Below are 14,826 nucleotides of genomic sequence, written 5' to 3'. Positions count from 1 at the left end.
TCTTCACATTTTCACCAGTACGTGTTTTCTTTTGTGTTTTATGATAATAGCCATTCTCACAGGTATAAGGTGACATCTCATCAAGATTTTGATTTGTATTTTTCTGGGTTATTAGTAATGTTGAGCCCCTTTTCATGCACCTGGTGGCCATTTTCATATCTTCTTTGAATAACATCTGCTCAGATCCTCTACCCATTTTTAAATCAGGTTATTTTTTTGCTGTTGAGTTGCATGAGTTCTTTATATATTTTGGATATTAACCCTTTATCAGATATATGAGTTGCACATATTTTCTCCCATTCAGTAAGTCACCTTTTCATTTTATTGATAGTTTCCTGTGGTGCACAGAAGCTTTTTCTTTTTTTTTTTTTGTTTTGTTTGTTTGTTTTTGGGTTTTTGTTTTTTTGTTTTTAGCTTTTTCATTTTATGTAGTCCCACTTGTTCTTTTTTGATTTTGTTACCTTTGTTTTTGGCATCAAATCAAAAAAAAAAAAAAAAAAAAAAACCATTACCAAGACCAAAGTTAAGGAACTTACCGCCTACATTTTTTTCTAGGAGTTATAGGATTTTAGGTCTTATGTTCAAGTCTTTAATCAATTTTGAGTTAGTTTTTATAGTAGTGTAAGACAGGAATCCAGTTTCATTATTTTGCATGTGGCTGTCTAATTTCCCAACACCATTTACTGAATAGACCATTCTACCTTCATTGTACATTTTTAGCTCCTTTGTCATAAATTAATTGACCATAAATGCTTACACATGTTTACTTTGGGCTCTCTATTCTGTTCCATTGGTCTATGAGTCTGCTTTTAGGCCAGTACCACATTGTTTTGATTACTATAGCTTTGTGATATAGTTTGCTTATCTTTTTCTCATTACTTGTATTCTGACTAATATAAGCATTCTCTGGGGGTATTTTGAAAGTATTCAAAATACTAGCATAGTATTCAAAGTATTCATAGTATTCAAAATACTAGTGTAGCCACTCATTGAAATGATGGGTTCTTGGTACCCCACCTAGTTCTCTGTTCCTGGCAGAGTAATAGAGACTCTACTATGCCTCCCACATAAACCTAAAGATGCTATCGTAGGCCTAGGAAGTAGCCAATGGGATCAGGAAGTTTGAGTTCCAGTAACTTTTTCCAAGTTCAGGTTTAAGACAGGTCCTTATGTTCAAACAGACTGCAAAAGACCAAAACTCTTCCATGGCTTTCCTGAGCTAAAATTGAAAAGTTTTTGGCAAAACTCCCCCAAGTAGCATGTCAGGTTATGACTTTTTCACTGTACCTTAGCACACTTTTTATGGCCATATTGCTCTTGTGAGGGTTTTGTCCTCACCAAAAGAAAAGAAAGAAAAAAAAAATGTGGCTTTAAAAAAAAAAAAAAAAAGGCTGTAGAGAAGATGTTATCTTCAAGGTAAGGGAAAATCATTTTGGAAGAATATTGGTAAAGTAACAGCTGTGCACTTTTGGTCAGCATATTACATGATCATGAACTGTAGCGGGAACATTGCTTCCCTTAATTTTGTACGATACTTCCTGTGATCAGCAGACTTCACGCTTATACAGCACGTTAGCCTAGTGAACACACCCAGCTTGCTAGTTTCAAGTTTAGGCACATTTTCCACAACTTCTCCTCCCTGTAGGTGCTTCCTTTTGAAAAAGACACATCTTGAAGTGATTAAATTCCTAGAATTTTGATGCCTCGGGTGAAAATACGCTAGGATATTTCTCACCCGAAGTTGAAACTGGTTTTATCATTAATCTGAGCGACCACCAACTTCTGCTGCCAGAGAGAACGTTTAGGAAGGACTTGATTAATGTGACTTGAGAAGTTTTTACTTTGAGCTTGTTTTGCCCCCTTGGACTGTAGTCCCAACACCATGGTAGTGTGTAGCTATTGCCGGAAGTGGTGAATAATTTCCAGTTCAGTATCTTGTACTCAGATGCAATCTGTTTCTCCCAGGGAATCTTCTGTGAAGAAACAGACAGAAAATGCAGTCTCTACTAATGAAATAATCATTCCAGCTCCAAACCATAAAGGAAGTACACCTGTAGTGAAGACTTCTACTTTCAAAGCTGAAGAGGAAGGCACTCGGGCCATTGAAAATAACAACAGAAAATATCAAACTGAGAACAAAATGAATAACATGTTTGGGGAAGAGGCTAAGCGAGAACCACAGCCGGTCGGAGACCCTTGGACAGAAGGACACCCCAAAAAGAAGTGCATGAGAGACCTGGAAGAGAACAGTAAGATAAGGAGAGTGGAGAAGGAGGACTCTGTGATCCAGAATTACTACCAGAGGTATGTGGAGGAAAGGAATTTTGAAGAATCCAAAGCAATATATCTAGAAAGGAAGGCCCTGTCAGAAAAGCCAAGTTCCCCACGACTTTGGTCAGTGGAAAATGAGACAAAGCAGCCTTCTTTTAAAAAAACGTTGGAACCTAGTCTTAGCCAAAAGTCAGTCCACCAAAACGCAGATAGCAAGGAAAAGGAAAAGAAGACATCAGTGGTCACCCAGAAAGCACCAACATGGAGCCATCTGAGACCGGGGATGGCCCAAGAGAGACAGTCCGAAGCAACAGTTCAAGTGCAGGAAGAAGATAGAGCAGCCGTGTTCATTCAGAGCAAATTCCGGGGCTACAAGAGAAGGCAGCAAGTAAGGAAGGACAGGACGTCTTCTCTTAAAAATCAAAAGATTGTTGCGACACCGACCGAAGTAGCAAGAAATACTCACGATCTGTATTCCTGTCCCACAAAACATGAGGAATCCTGTAATTTCAGGACAAAGAATGACAAAGACCTGAAAGCAGTTTTAGAGAAAGAAGCATGTGATTTGGCCATCTTTTCAAAACAGGTATGTAAATAGATTTACTAGGAGAAATCTTGGGGAACCACACAGTAACTGAAGTAAACCTACAGCTCATGAGTAACTGATATTCTATTTCGTCTGTTTTTATGAAACTGCAAACCTCTTTTGTAATGCCTCAAGGGTTTTGCTATTCAAATAGCCATAATTTTTATGGCTGTGTCATAAGAAATGTGTCATAAGAAATAATGTAAAATATGACAGAAATCTTGTATAGTAAAGAGACCAGCTAACTAAAATGTTGGCATTTGAAAATGCAAATTTCCATATCTGAGATCTTTCATTAGAGCCAAAGAAAAAAAAGTTTTACAAATCCTCTGAAGTCTATGCTTTTTCTGTCCCAAATTTTGAGTAGACCTCAGTAGGTTTCAAAATTAGGCATAGCCATACTCAGACATATGAGCAATGAAGATGAAACTCTACGTGTTACACCATGACAATGAGGCCATAGAGAAAACCCACAAAGAAAGATTCCCTGTTGGAGAATATCTGTGCCATGAGTAGGCATGTTTCAGCTGTTTCTAGAAGGAGGCAGATGGCTTCAGGGCTTCTCATGGGTTGTGTATGGAACGTTAATAATCAGTGCTCTGGAGGGAGACCACAGAGAGCAGCTTCTGGAAAAGCCGATTCCAGATCTTGCTTTCTGCCTAGGTGTTCATAAAGCACTTTGTGCGTGGGCAGCTTTATTTTTTCTTATGTAAAGTGAAGGATTTTAACTAGATGACCTCTAAAATGCACATTATAAGTTAATATGCACTGCCAGAATAGTCAATAGCATATAAAATCATGGCAGAAATATCATTAGGGACACCTGGGTGGCTCAGTTACGCATCCAACTCTTGATCTCAGCTCAGGTCTTGATCTCAGCATTGTGAGATCGAGCACTGCATGAGGGTCCATGCTGGGCATGGAACATACTTTTAAAAAGGAAGGGAGGGATGGAGGATTAGAGGGATGGAGGGATGGATCTCATCATGAGTTAGATCAAAGAGGGACTGCCTAATACTCATGGACCCTGAACTCTGCATTTTGTCCTGACAGTGAGCCCATACCAAAACACCATGGCTGCTCCTGGACCCCTTTCATGTTAGAGGTGTGGCCCAAACATCTCCCAATGTCTGGCTGTTCCTACAGCTCTGCCTGCGCCCTCCTGTTCTATTTTTTTTTTTTTTTAAGTACATGAAAATAGAGAGTTTAATACACATACGGTCTTTCTTTTCCTTGGTGCGTATGTTTTCTCCCCCTAAACACCAGATTGGAGATTCAAATCCTGACCTACTGTGTGTCAGGGATGCGGAGGAGATGTAAAATTTCCAAGCTGTCTCCCTGGCTCTGGCTAATAATGCCCCAGGAGTAGCTTCAGTGCTCCACGGGGACGAAGCTAGAGGCAAAAAAGCAGGAGCCCCACTTACGGCCCAGCAGCACCGCTGTGTAACAGAGCCCGGGGGCAGACCAGACAGAGGCAGAGGGGTCAGGTGGCAGGAGAGTGGCCTGAAGTCAGACTGAGAACACTGGAGAGGAAAAGACGGGGTTAACACACTCCAAGGCAAAAGAGGGTTCTACAAGCAAAATTGCTGCGGAGGGACAGGGACAGGAGCCTGGTCTCAGGACCAGGCGGGAGGAGCTGATCAGAATGGAACGCTTCGAGTAGCATGACACGTTTGGCAGCTTTAAATGGAAAATGTGAGACGCGCAAGTAGCATGAAGCGGGAGGAGGCTTGGCCAGGCGAGGACTTTTCCAGACCTTGGGTTTTCAGACTATGGTCAGGGTGGGTTCTGGAGAAGAGTCTGGGGGACTGTCAGTCAGGCATTTCCCAGCCCCCAGGGTACCTGTGGAGCCCTGTGAATTCTTTTCCTTGATTTAATCTGACACATGACCTTCTTTTTAGATATCAAAGTTATCTGAAGAATATTTCATTCTGCAGAAAAAACTGAATGAAATGATTTTGTCACAGCAACTGAAGCCTCTCTATCTGGGTAACTGTCCTCATAAGCCACTTAATAGACGAGTTTCTTCTCAGCAGTGCCTCTCAGGTAAAAATCAGTAGAGTTAGAACCTCCTGACGGGAAAGGCTGTGCCAGATACTTTGTTTATTGTTTCTGATCTTTATTCTCCGGCAGCTTTGAGGTAACTAACGTTCTGTTTTGGGGAGAACCTTCATTTCATTCCATTTCTCATAAATGGATAAAAACCTTTCCAGAATATTCCACATACCTCCTATATTCTGACTTCATTCTCTCTCTCTTTTTCTTTTTTCCCTTTATATACACTTTAACTAGAACTTGGCATATGATACCAGAAGGGAGTAAAAAGGGATGGAGTTTGGGGGAGTGGGGCAAGGTGTAGGTTTGATAAGAGGGAGCAAAAAATAAAATATATCCATTCCTTTTGTCAGTGTCTACAACCTTAAGTAGAGTATGGAAGGTTCAAATCTCCATTCAGTTGTACAAACCCAAATGCATTATTACATTTTCTTCTGGTCCACCTAAGTCACCCTCTGCTCCCATTTCACCAAACTGGTAGGGGATTAAGACTCGGTATTTATCAGACCTTCCACTCTCCAAGACCGTGCAAAGGCCCTGTGGCATTATATACCCACCCAAGGATCAGGTCGAGTTTGAGGTCACTAGTTATTTACCCACAGAGTTACTGTTGGGACACCCATCTTCTCACCGGCCTCATGACCCCTTCAAGTCAGGAGCTCCTGCTCCTCTACCTGGAAACTGCAGGAGGCTCCCAGAAACGGTTAGGTTAGGAGTCTCAACTGGTCCATACATGCTCCGAGTAGCCATCATCTCTGAAGCCTTATCACCACCGCTGCTGACCTCTGTCTGGGAGAATCTCTATTTCTTATCCCTCACATTCTTGGAGGCTTCACACTCGCTCAGCACCTTCCTCCCCTACCTGGAAATGCTGTTCACCTTACGCAGCTTCTGTGAAAATCCCTTAGGCAGGAAAATACTAAGATGAGCCTGACTATTGGTCCGATAGGGGAGGAAGAGAAAATATCTTGATGTTTCGATCAGTTATGCTGTCACACTATTTTCAAGTCAAAAGCTTTAAAAAAAAAAAAAGAAAGAAAGAAAGAAAGAAAAGAAAAGCTTTAAAAAAAAAAAAAAGTGGCTCTCTGGCACTTTCTCGCCACTGCTCTCAGGCACTGGCCCAGAACCCCTTGCTGTTAAGAAACAACACGTGGGAACCCAGATGTCCATTGATTTGATGGCCTCCTATGACGCATGCGCAGATGGTCTGCTGATAGAAGGGGGGGGAGGCGGGGACTTTGGCTTCCCTCTGGGTTATATGTGCAGCAGGCCTGGTGAGTGCAGGGTAGTGAGGGGCTGGCGGTGTCGGGGAATCAAGGGGTGCCAGGCAGGGCTCCCTGTGTAAGCAGCTCAGCCCTGTGCTTAAGGGGAAAGGAGGGGTGAGGCAGGGAGGTGGCTTCCTCGGGACGGGCAGATAGGGAGGGAGGAGAGCCTACTGATGCTTCGTTATGACTTACACTTTTAAACATCTCAGGGACTCCGTGTGTGTGTGTGTGTGTGTGTGTGTGTGTGTGTGTGTGTGTGTGTGTTAATAAAAATTGTGTATATTTAAGGCGTGCCACTTGATGATCTGATACAAAATACACACAGCGAAATGATTACTACAGTCAAGCTACTTCACAGACCTTCTCTTCCCACAGTTACCACTGGGTGTGTGTATGACGTGAGTGCCCAAGATGTATTCTCTTAGCCAATTTCCAGTATTGAGTACAGTATGATAAACTATAATCCCCATGCTCTGTGTGAGATCTCTAGACTTCGTGATCGTTCGTAACTGCAACCATGCGCCCTATAACCAACACCTCATATCCTCCCACCTCCCGAGGGCTCCTAACCACAGTTGTGCTCTCTGCTTCCGTGCATTTCATTTTTTTTTTTAGATTCTACATACAAGATAATGCATTTCTTTTTCTTTCTGTGTTTCATGTATTTCACCTAACCTAATGTCTTCCTGATTTACTCATACTGTTTCAAATGGCAAGACTCCTTTCTCATCGCTGAATAATACTCCATTGTGTACGTGGGTGCGGGCGCGCCGCGTCTTCTTTATTCACCTGTTGGTGGACTCTTTGGTTGTTTTCATGTCTTGGCTATTGTGATTAATGCTGCCGTGAACATGGGAGCACAGATATCTCTTCGAAGTACTGATTTTGCTTCCTTTGGTTATGTACCCAGACGTGAGATTGCTGGGTCGGAGGGTAGTTCTAGTTTTCTTTTTCTGAGGAACCTCCTTATTGTTTTCCAGACTGGCCACACCAGTTTGCATTCCCACCGTGTATAAGTGTCCCCTTTCTCCACATCCTCGCCACAGTTGTTTCTCTTGCCTTCTTGATAATATGCTTCTCAGCAGATGTTGAAATGATATCACATTGGGATTTTGATCTGTATTTTCTGCATGATGAGTGATATTGAACTCCTTTTCATTTACTGTTGGCCATTGGTATGTCTTCTTTGGAATAATGCCACTTTGGGTCAATTGCCAAATTTTAAACTGGGGTTGCTTGTCTTCTTGCTGTTGAGTTGTGTGAGTTCCCTATATATATTGGATATTAATTGTTTATCTGATATTCACTCTTTACCTGATAGATGGCTTTCAAATACCTTCCCCTATCCCATACACTGCCTTTTTATTTTGTTGATGGCTTCCTTTGCTAAGCAGAAGCTTTTTGGATAGTTTCTTAAGCTTTGAGTGTCATATCCAAAAAACTATTGCTAAAGCCAATGTCAAGGAGCTTGTTCCCTATATCTTATTCTAGGATTTTTATGGCTTCAGGTTTCATGTTTAAGTCCTTAATCCATTTTGAGGAGCTTTTTTTTTTTTTTTTTTTTTTTTTTTTTGCAATGTCAGAGGAGTCCAGTTTTATTTTTTTGCCAGTGGATATCCAGTTTCCCCAGCACCATCTGTTGAAGGAACTATCTTTTCCCCTTGTGTCTTCTGGGTGCCCCTGTCAAAAATTAGTTGACCATATATACTTGGGTTCATTTCTGTGTTCTCTATTCTGTTCCATTGATCTTGGTGTCTGTTTTCGTGCCAACATCCTACTCTCTTGGTTACTTTAACTTCATAATATAGCTTGAAATCAGGAAGCATGATGCTTCCAACTCTGTTTTTCTCTCTCAGAATTCTCTGCTGAGGACTTTGGAGAGAACTAAAGCAGAAGAATATTATAAGAAAGTTGATCGTTCACTTTATTCTTCAATCCGACATTTTTTAAATGGACCTAAGAAAAATGCCAGGAATAAAATTTCAGTTTATGTGGAAAGGATTGTAATTTAGGACATTTCTTTAACTTCAGGTTTAGAGGAGAGAGAGCCTTTTGTTCTATAGAGAGAGGTTGCATACTCTCTGACGCTTTTTTAAGGTGAACTTGGCAAACATCTGAGTTATCCTGTGTCCTGGAGAACAGCAGGGGAAGAGCCCACAAGAGACTGTGAAGTGGCCTAAAGACACAGAAGGATCTGGGTGGACCCAACAACCCAGAACCAAGGAGAAAGGGAAGATGTTGGCAGAAGTAGTAGATGCTAGTGACCAGAGACTAGAGAGCAGTTACTCTCAGCAGATGCCAGTGAAAGTTTGAGATGTAGCTACAGAGCGGAAGGACTAACTTCACTAATGCTCTGAGGCTGCAAAAGCACCCCCCCCACCCCACTCCCAACTTTGATGTGGCCCCGGGGAGAAAAAAGGAGGGTCAGAAACCCCAAATGACTAAGTTTACTCAGAAGACACTAAGTAAATGAAAAGAGACTGAGTTTAACTCAGACTAATTAAAAATAGTGGAACACTTGGGGCTCCTGGATGGCTCAGTCGGCTGAGTAGTCAATTTATGATTTCGGCTCAGGTCATAATCTCAAGTTCATGGGATCCAGCCCCCGCCCCGAGTCAGCCCTGCACTCAGCAGGGAGCCTGCTTGATAGATAGAGCCTGCTTGATAGTCTCTATCTCTGCCCCTCCCTCATTCACACACATGCACTCCCTCAAAGAAATAAGTAAATCTTTTAAAAAATAATAATAGTATAACACTAGAAAATGGAAATGAGCACTAAAGGGTAAAAATTAAGTCTAGTTTTAGGAAAATCAGATTGCATTTTTGTACATCTGAATTGTTGTACACCGAAAACTCAACTCTGCAATAGACAACTGCATTTTTGAAAGATCATTCCTATTGAGTTGTAGGGATAGCATTTGATGGCACAAAGGATACATGTGGAAGGCCAGCAAGAGATGATGGTGATTTGGATGCAGTGGTGGCTGAGGTGGTGACTGTTAGAGGCCAAGTTTTGTCGATAGAAGACCTGCTAGCTAGGTAGGTGGATAAGTATGTGGCTACAGAAGCCACAAGATCATTCAGGAAGTCACTGACTGCGAGAAGAGAAGGGAGCCTAGAGTAAGAGTTCAGACCCATACAGATCAGGGAGAGAGGAACCAGCAAAAAGGAGCAACTGGGGAGGTGGAAAGAACATGGGGGGTCCCAATACCCTAGAAGGTCCATGAAGAAGATTTTTGGGGTGTCGTGTAGAGTGATGCTGACAGAGTCAATTAAGAAGAGAATTGTAGACTATCCGTTGAACTTCCTATGCATTGACAACTACTTACTAAATTCACAGAGTTTTTTTAATGTCAGAATAGATACAAATGGAAAAGGGGATGCAAATAATCCTTGTGCTACATTTGGGGAAATTTCACCCACAACATCTTCTAGGCTTTACCATTGGAGAGAATCTATATTCATGTACTTTAAAGATCGATGCAACTTTTTAAAAAATTTCTTGAATAGTTTGTGAAAATTTATGGCAAATATAGTTTGAAGAATTCCAACTAAGGGGTGCCTGGTGGCTCGGTCAGCTAAGCATCTGCCTTCAGCTCAGGTTGTGATCCCAGAGTCCTGGGATAGGGTCCTGGGTTCCTTGCTCAGTGGGGAGCCTGTTTCTCCCTCTGCCTGTCATACCCCATGCTTGTGATCTTCCTCCCTCTCTCTCTCTCTCTTTGAAAATAAATAAAATCTTTAAAAAAAAAAAAAAAAAGGAAGAGAAAAGAATTCCAACTGCTATCATAAATTGGGCCAGGTTTCGCTTTGTCAGTTGTCAATATTCAATCCCTGCCCTGGTTCTAGATCCATCACTGTTCCTTTCCATGTGCTTTTCTTACTTCAGAAGAGGCAAACTCCAGTCTAAGTTTTAGACTCTGATTCTCTTTATAAAACAAACCAAGCTTCCTAACCACCTAACCACATTTAAGCCAAGAACTCCCATAACCCATTCCCTGTTTCTCCAGTTCTAGTGGGTTTTTTTCCCCGATAGCTTCCGACACCTGCCGGCATCACAGACTTTGCACAGGTGCATACTTGTTGGAGGGAGTGGAGGATTATGACTACAGCAGTCAGCATTTACTCATCCTCAAAGTCATTTTATGTAGATTAGCTTTGTCCTCCTCAAATAGATTTTCAACCCTCAGCCAACAGGACCATGTCATAAACCACTCTCTGCTCATTTTTCTGTTACCCTATTTATTACACATTCATCACACAGTAGACACTCAGTAGCTGCTTATTAACTGGCCAGGAAGCTGCTTAATTTCCTCCAAGAATTACAGTAGAACAAGTGTAGTGGCCAGTGGAGTGAAGATTTGAATCTATGGATTCTATAAGAACAAAAAATGCAACATTACATTCTTTAAATGTTCATTGATTTTTATTTTTTTTAAAGATTTTATTTATTTATTTGACAGAGAGAGACACAGTGAGAGAGGGAACGCAAGCATGGGGAGTGGGAGAGAGAGAAGCAGGCCTCCCGCAGGGCAGGGAGCCCAGTGTGGGGCTCGATCCCAGGACCCTGGGACCACGACCCGAGCCAAAGGCAGAGGCTTAAAGACAGAACCACCCAGGTGCCCTGATCATTGATTTTTATATATTATCTGATTTTCAACCCCTCCAGTCAGGAAAAAAAAAAAAAAAAAAAAAAAAAGTTTCTTTAAAAAAAGAAAGAGAGAGAGATTTATGGGACACCTAAGTGGCTCAGTCAGTTAACATCTGCCTTCAGCTCGGATCATGATCTCAGGGTCCTGGGATCGAGTGCCGCATCACAGGGAGCCTCCTTCTCCCTCTGCCTCTGCTGCTGTTCTCCCTGCTTGCTCTCTTGCTCTCTCTCTCTCGCACAAATAAATAAATAAAATCTTTAAAAATATTTATTTATTTATTTTAGAGAGAGCGAGGCTGGGGGCAGGGGCAAAGGGAAAGGGAGAGAGAAACTCTCTGCTGAACACAGAGCCCAACTTGATCTCACAACCCTGAAATCACGACCTGAGTCAAAACCAAGAGTCAAATGCTTAACCGACTGTGCCATCCTGGCGCTCCAGGTAAAAACATTCCTATAATATATAGAAGTCCTGTTTCCTTGGATCATTAGAATTATTAAGCACCGACTTTGGCAGCCACCCTCACCTGTGGAGGTGGATTTAGCTGATGCACTCTTAGCTCAGGTTCATCAGTCCACCCCTGCGGTATGGACCTTCTTGGCAAACTGTGCCTCCCCACAAAGAATTTCAGTTAGGAAACCAAAGTCAAGCTCATTTATAAGTAAGTCCATCATTAAAATAAGCCTAAGAGTCACTTGAAATTTTTTTTTTTTTAATTTGACTAGAGAGATCACAAGTAGGCAGAGAGGCTGGCAAAGCGGGGGAAGCAGGCTCCCTGCTGAGCGGGGCTCGATCCCAGGATCCTGAGATCATGACCTGAGCCAAAGGCAGAGGCTTAACCCACTGAGCCACCCAGCCACCCTCACCTGAAATTTTCTCTCATGAGTCTCAGAAATCAATAGTCATCTCCAACTATCTGCTACTCCAGACTCTGTTGTAGGACTCAGTAAGCTTTAGCTGGATTCTATAAAGTGGCCTGGGAGAACGTCTTACCTATTCTAAAAAACAAAAACAAAAACAAACAAAAAAAAAAAACCCTAGAAAACATGGATAGTGTGCAAAGATAATTAAATTTTTCTTTTTTGTAAGATTTTATTTGTTTATTTGAGAGAGGGGGAGAGTGCACGAGCAGAGAGGTAGGGGCAGAAAGCGAGGGATAAAGAGACTCCCCAGTGATCGGGGAGCCTGTTGAGGGGCTGGATTCCAGGCCCGTGGGATCCTGGGACCTGACCCGAAGGCAGACACTTAACCAACTGAGCCACCCAGGTGCCCCGATAACTAAACTTTCCAAGTTAATTTTAATAAGCTATAACTTTTCCCTGTAAGGTTTCTCTCTCTGTGAGATGTATTTTTTAATGTGCACAAGTGTGAAGGTAAAATAATGTCCAAATGAAGACTGAGAAGCTAGTTAAAAATTTTAAAAATAAAGTAAGGTAAGTACATGAACTACTTATTTTATATCTTTCTTTTGATAGCAGTTCTAATAAATTGAACCTGACAGGTGCTAAATGCACTTGCATTTCTGTTGAGAGAAAGATAGTGTAAGGTATGTATACCTAGAGCATAGCCGTTGGGTCATACATCCTAATACATTCTGTTGTGTTCATAAGTATACAATGACATTCCATTATTTCTCCCTGCCTGGTGTTTGGGGGAGATGTTTTGCTTCCTAATTATGGTACACCTGGCAATTTGTTTTGACCATCCTGAAGAGAAGAAAAAAGATTAAATGCAGGATAAATTCTGGGAACACAAAAGCATATTCTCTTTCTTCCCGTTTACAAAGGAGCTGTGACTATCCAACAGGCTGTAATTTTTTAATGGGTTGCAAGGTTAACAAATAAGGATGCTATTGTAATTCTCATGCTTCATTTACATAATATCAACAGCAAATTCAACACTAGATCAAAGCAGTCCCTTGCCATGTACACATGCTGTGGATATAATACAGATGCTTTTAGGTTGCTTTGAGAGTAAATGTCAGGGGGAAAAACATCACAGTTTTCCATTGATTTCTAAATTTTTATGGCATTTAGGCCCATGCAATGACCCGTGATACGTTCAGTTATTATGATGCAGATTTGATCTGCTTGATTATTTAGGATTGCCTCTCACCTTGCCATTGTGATGCCAGCACCTAGAAATGCGTTTTGGAGACTCTCCAAGAATATATTTCCACCTGTGTCTGTCCACATGCTCACACACATGGAAAGCCAGCTAGCTCAAATAATGTTGGCTTATGTATTTTATAGAATTATTTTTTTAGTCAGAGTGAAAAATAAAGAGATTTCAGAATTCTACTGCTTCCCAGCCAATACTTCTCTTCCTGAGTTTATTTGCTATCCCTCTTTCTTCATAAGAAGTAACACTAACTCTCCAAGTCTCTTAAGAAGAGAAGTCAGTATATAAAATTAAATGACTTTATTTACAATCTTACAATTAAGTGAGGATCATTTAATTACATACTAAATACTAATCACATAAAGGAGTTTATTTCACATAAGTTTACAGTCTAAATTATGGATTTCTGATGAATTAACTGAATTAGTTCAGACAAAACACTTGACCCAGAAGCCTCTGATGGAAACAGCTGCACTTTTGGCTCTCAAAATATTTCCCCTCATTCTACACTTTTTATCTACACTAAACTGTGGGGGTAGCTAATACATTTCCTATCATGTAGCTAATAAACTTTCCCCCAACTTCCCATTAAAGTTTTAATTAAAATGCACATAAAAATAGCAATAATAGCAGCACTGAAAACTGAGTTTCTTCTTTACCTATTTTGACACTGTACTACTTAGCTACATGGGATCAATTCAAAGAGAAATTATATAGAATAGTTAATACAATGTATAACCAACACCATAAATTCATGTCTGTCTGTAATTTCACATCCTGTAGAGACAATAGCTTTTTTCCAAATATCTGTTGTATTTTTCTTAATGTTCTTTTTTTTTTTTTTTTTTAATTCCAGTTAACATACAGTGTAATATTAGTTTCAGGGGTATAATACAGTAATTCAGTACTTCCATACAACACCTAGTACTCACCACAGATTGAATATTATTAATATTCTCCTTTGCCTTTTGCCTCTGTCTTGGTCTCTCTCCCTTCCCCGATCTCTTTTGTTTATTCTAACTAGAAACACTAGGCCGGTCCACAAACTCCCCAAAATCGTAATCAAGCGAGATTACTTTTTCTAACCATAATGCAATTGAGATAGAATTGAAAAACACATATCAGGAAATTAAAAATCAGTAAGATAATATGAAGTAAATAATTAGAGCTATAAATTATTTTTAATTAATAAAAATGGGAGTAGCCACATATAAAAACTATGAATGGGTTGCATCCAGGTCTATACGCATAGGAAAATTCAAATCCTTAAATGTTTTCATTATTAACTGAGGAAAAATAATGAAAAAAGAATGTAAGTTGAGAAACTTTTAAAGGAGATTCAAGGTTATTCAACACCAGGAAAAACAGAAAAAAGAAATAATTACAATATGACAAAAACATACCAGATATCTAAATGAAGCTAAGCTAATAGTTTTATCTGAAAATAACTTGATTAAGAATTTGAAAATAAAACAACAAAATAAATTCCTAATTACTTAAAAAAGAATCCACAAAAAATTAGAAGTAAGAACATTATAACAAATGCAGTTGATAATACCAAAATCCTACCATACTATAAATGCAGTCAATTTCAAAAAAACAACTTGGGGATGAAATATAAATTTCTGAAAAGAAGTCAGTCAAGTTGATGATGTGTCTGTCAAAGAAAAGTTGACAAGAACTCAGTGTTTTAGATAACTACATTTAAAGTTCATGAGACGGGGTGCCTGGGTGGTTCAGTGGGTTAAGCCGCTGCCTGCGGCTCAGGTCATGATCTCAGGATCCTGGGATCGAGTCCCGCATCAGGCTCTCTGCTCAGCAGGGAGCCTGCTTCCCTCTCTCTCTCTCTCTGCCTGCCTCTCTGCCTACTGTGATCTCTCTC

The 14,826-nt window shown here is 40.6% G+C and overlaps 1 protein-coding gene across 4 annotated transcripts in view; it reads left to right on the top strand.

Moving 5' to 3' along the window:
* Positions 1-14,826, top strand: part of MYO3A (myosin IIIA) — a 241,796-nt gene that overhangs the window by 199,910 nt on the left and 27,060 nt on the right. For all 4 annotated transcript variants that reach the window (XM_059183893.1, XM_059183895.1, XM_059183894.1 and 1 more), the window contains 2 exons: positions 1,966-2,857; positions 4,759-4,903. In XM_059183893.1, the coding sequence (XP_059039876.1) occupies positions 1,966-2,857; positions 4,759-4,903 (1,037 nt within the window). The remainder of the gene's footprint in view (positions 1-1,965; positions 2,858-4,758; positions 4,904-14,826) is intronic.

This window comes from Mustela lutreola, chromosome 8, assembly GCF_030435805.1.
Source record: "Mustela lutreola isolate mMusLut2 chromosome 8, mMusLut2.pri, whole genome shotgun sequence".
In the NCBI taxonomy this organism is placed as follows: Eukaryota; Metazoa; Chordata; class Mammalia; order Carnivora; family Mustelidae; genus Mustela; species Mustela lutreola.
The sequence above is the reverse complement of the archived record's forward strand: the minus strand, read 5'-3'. Positions and strand labels throughout refer to the sequence as shown.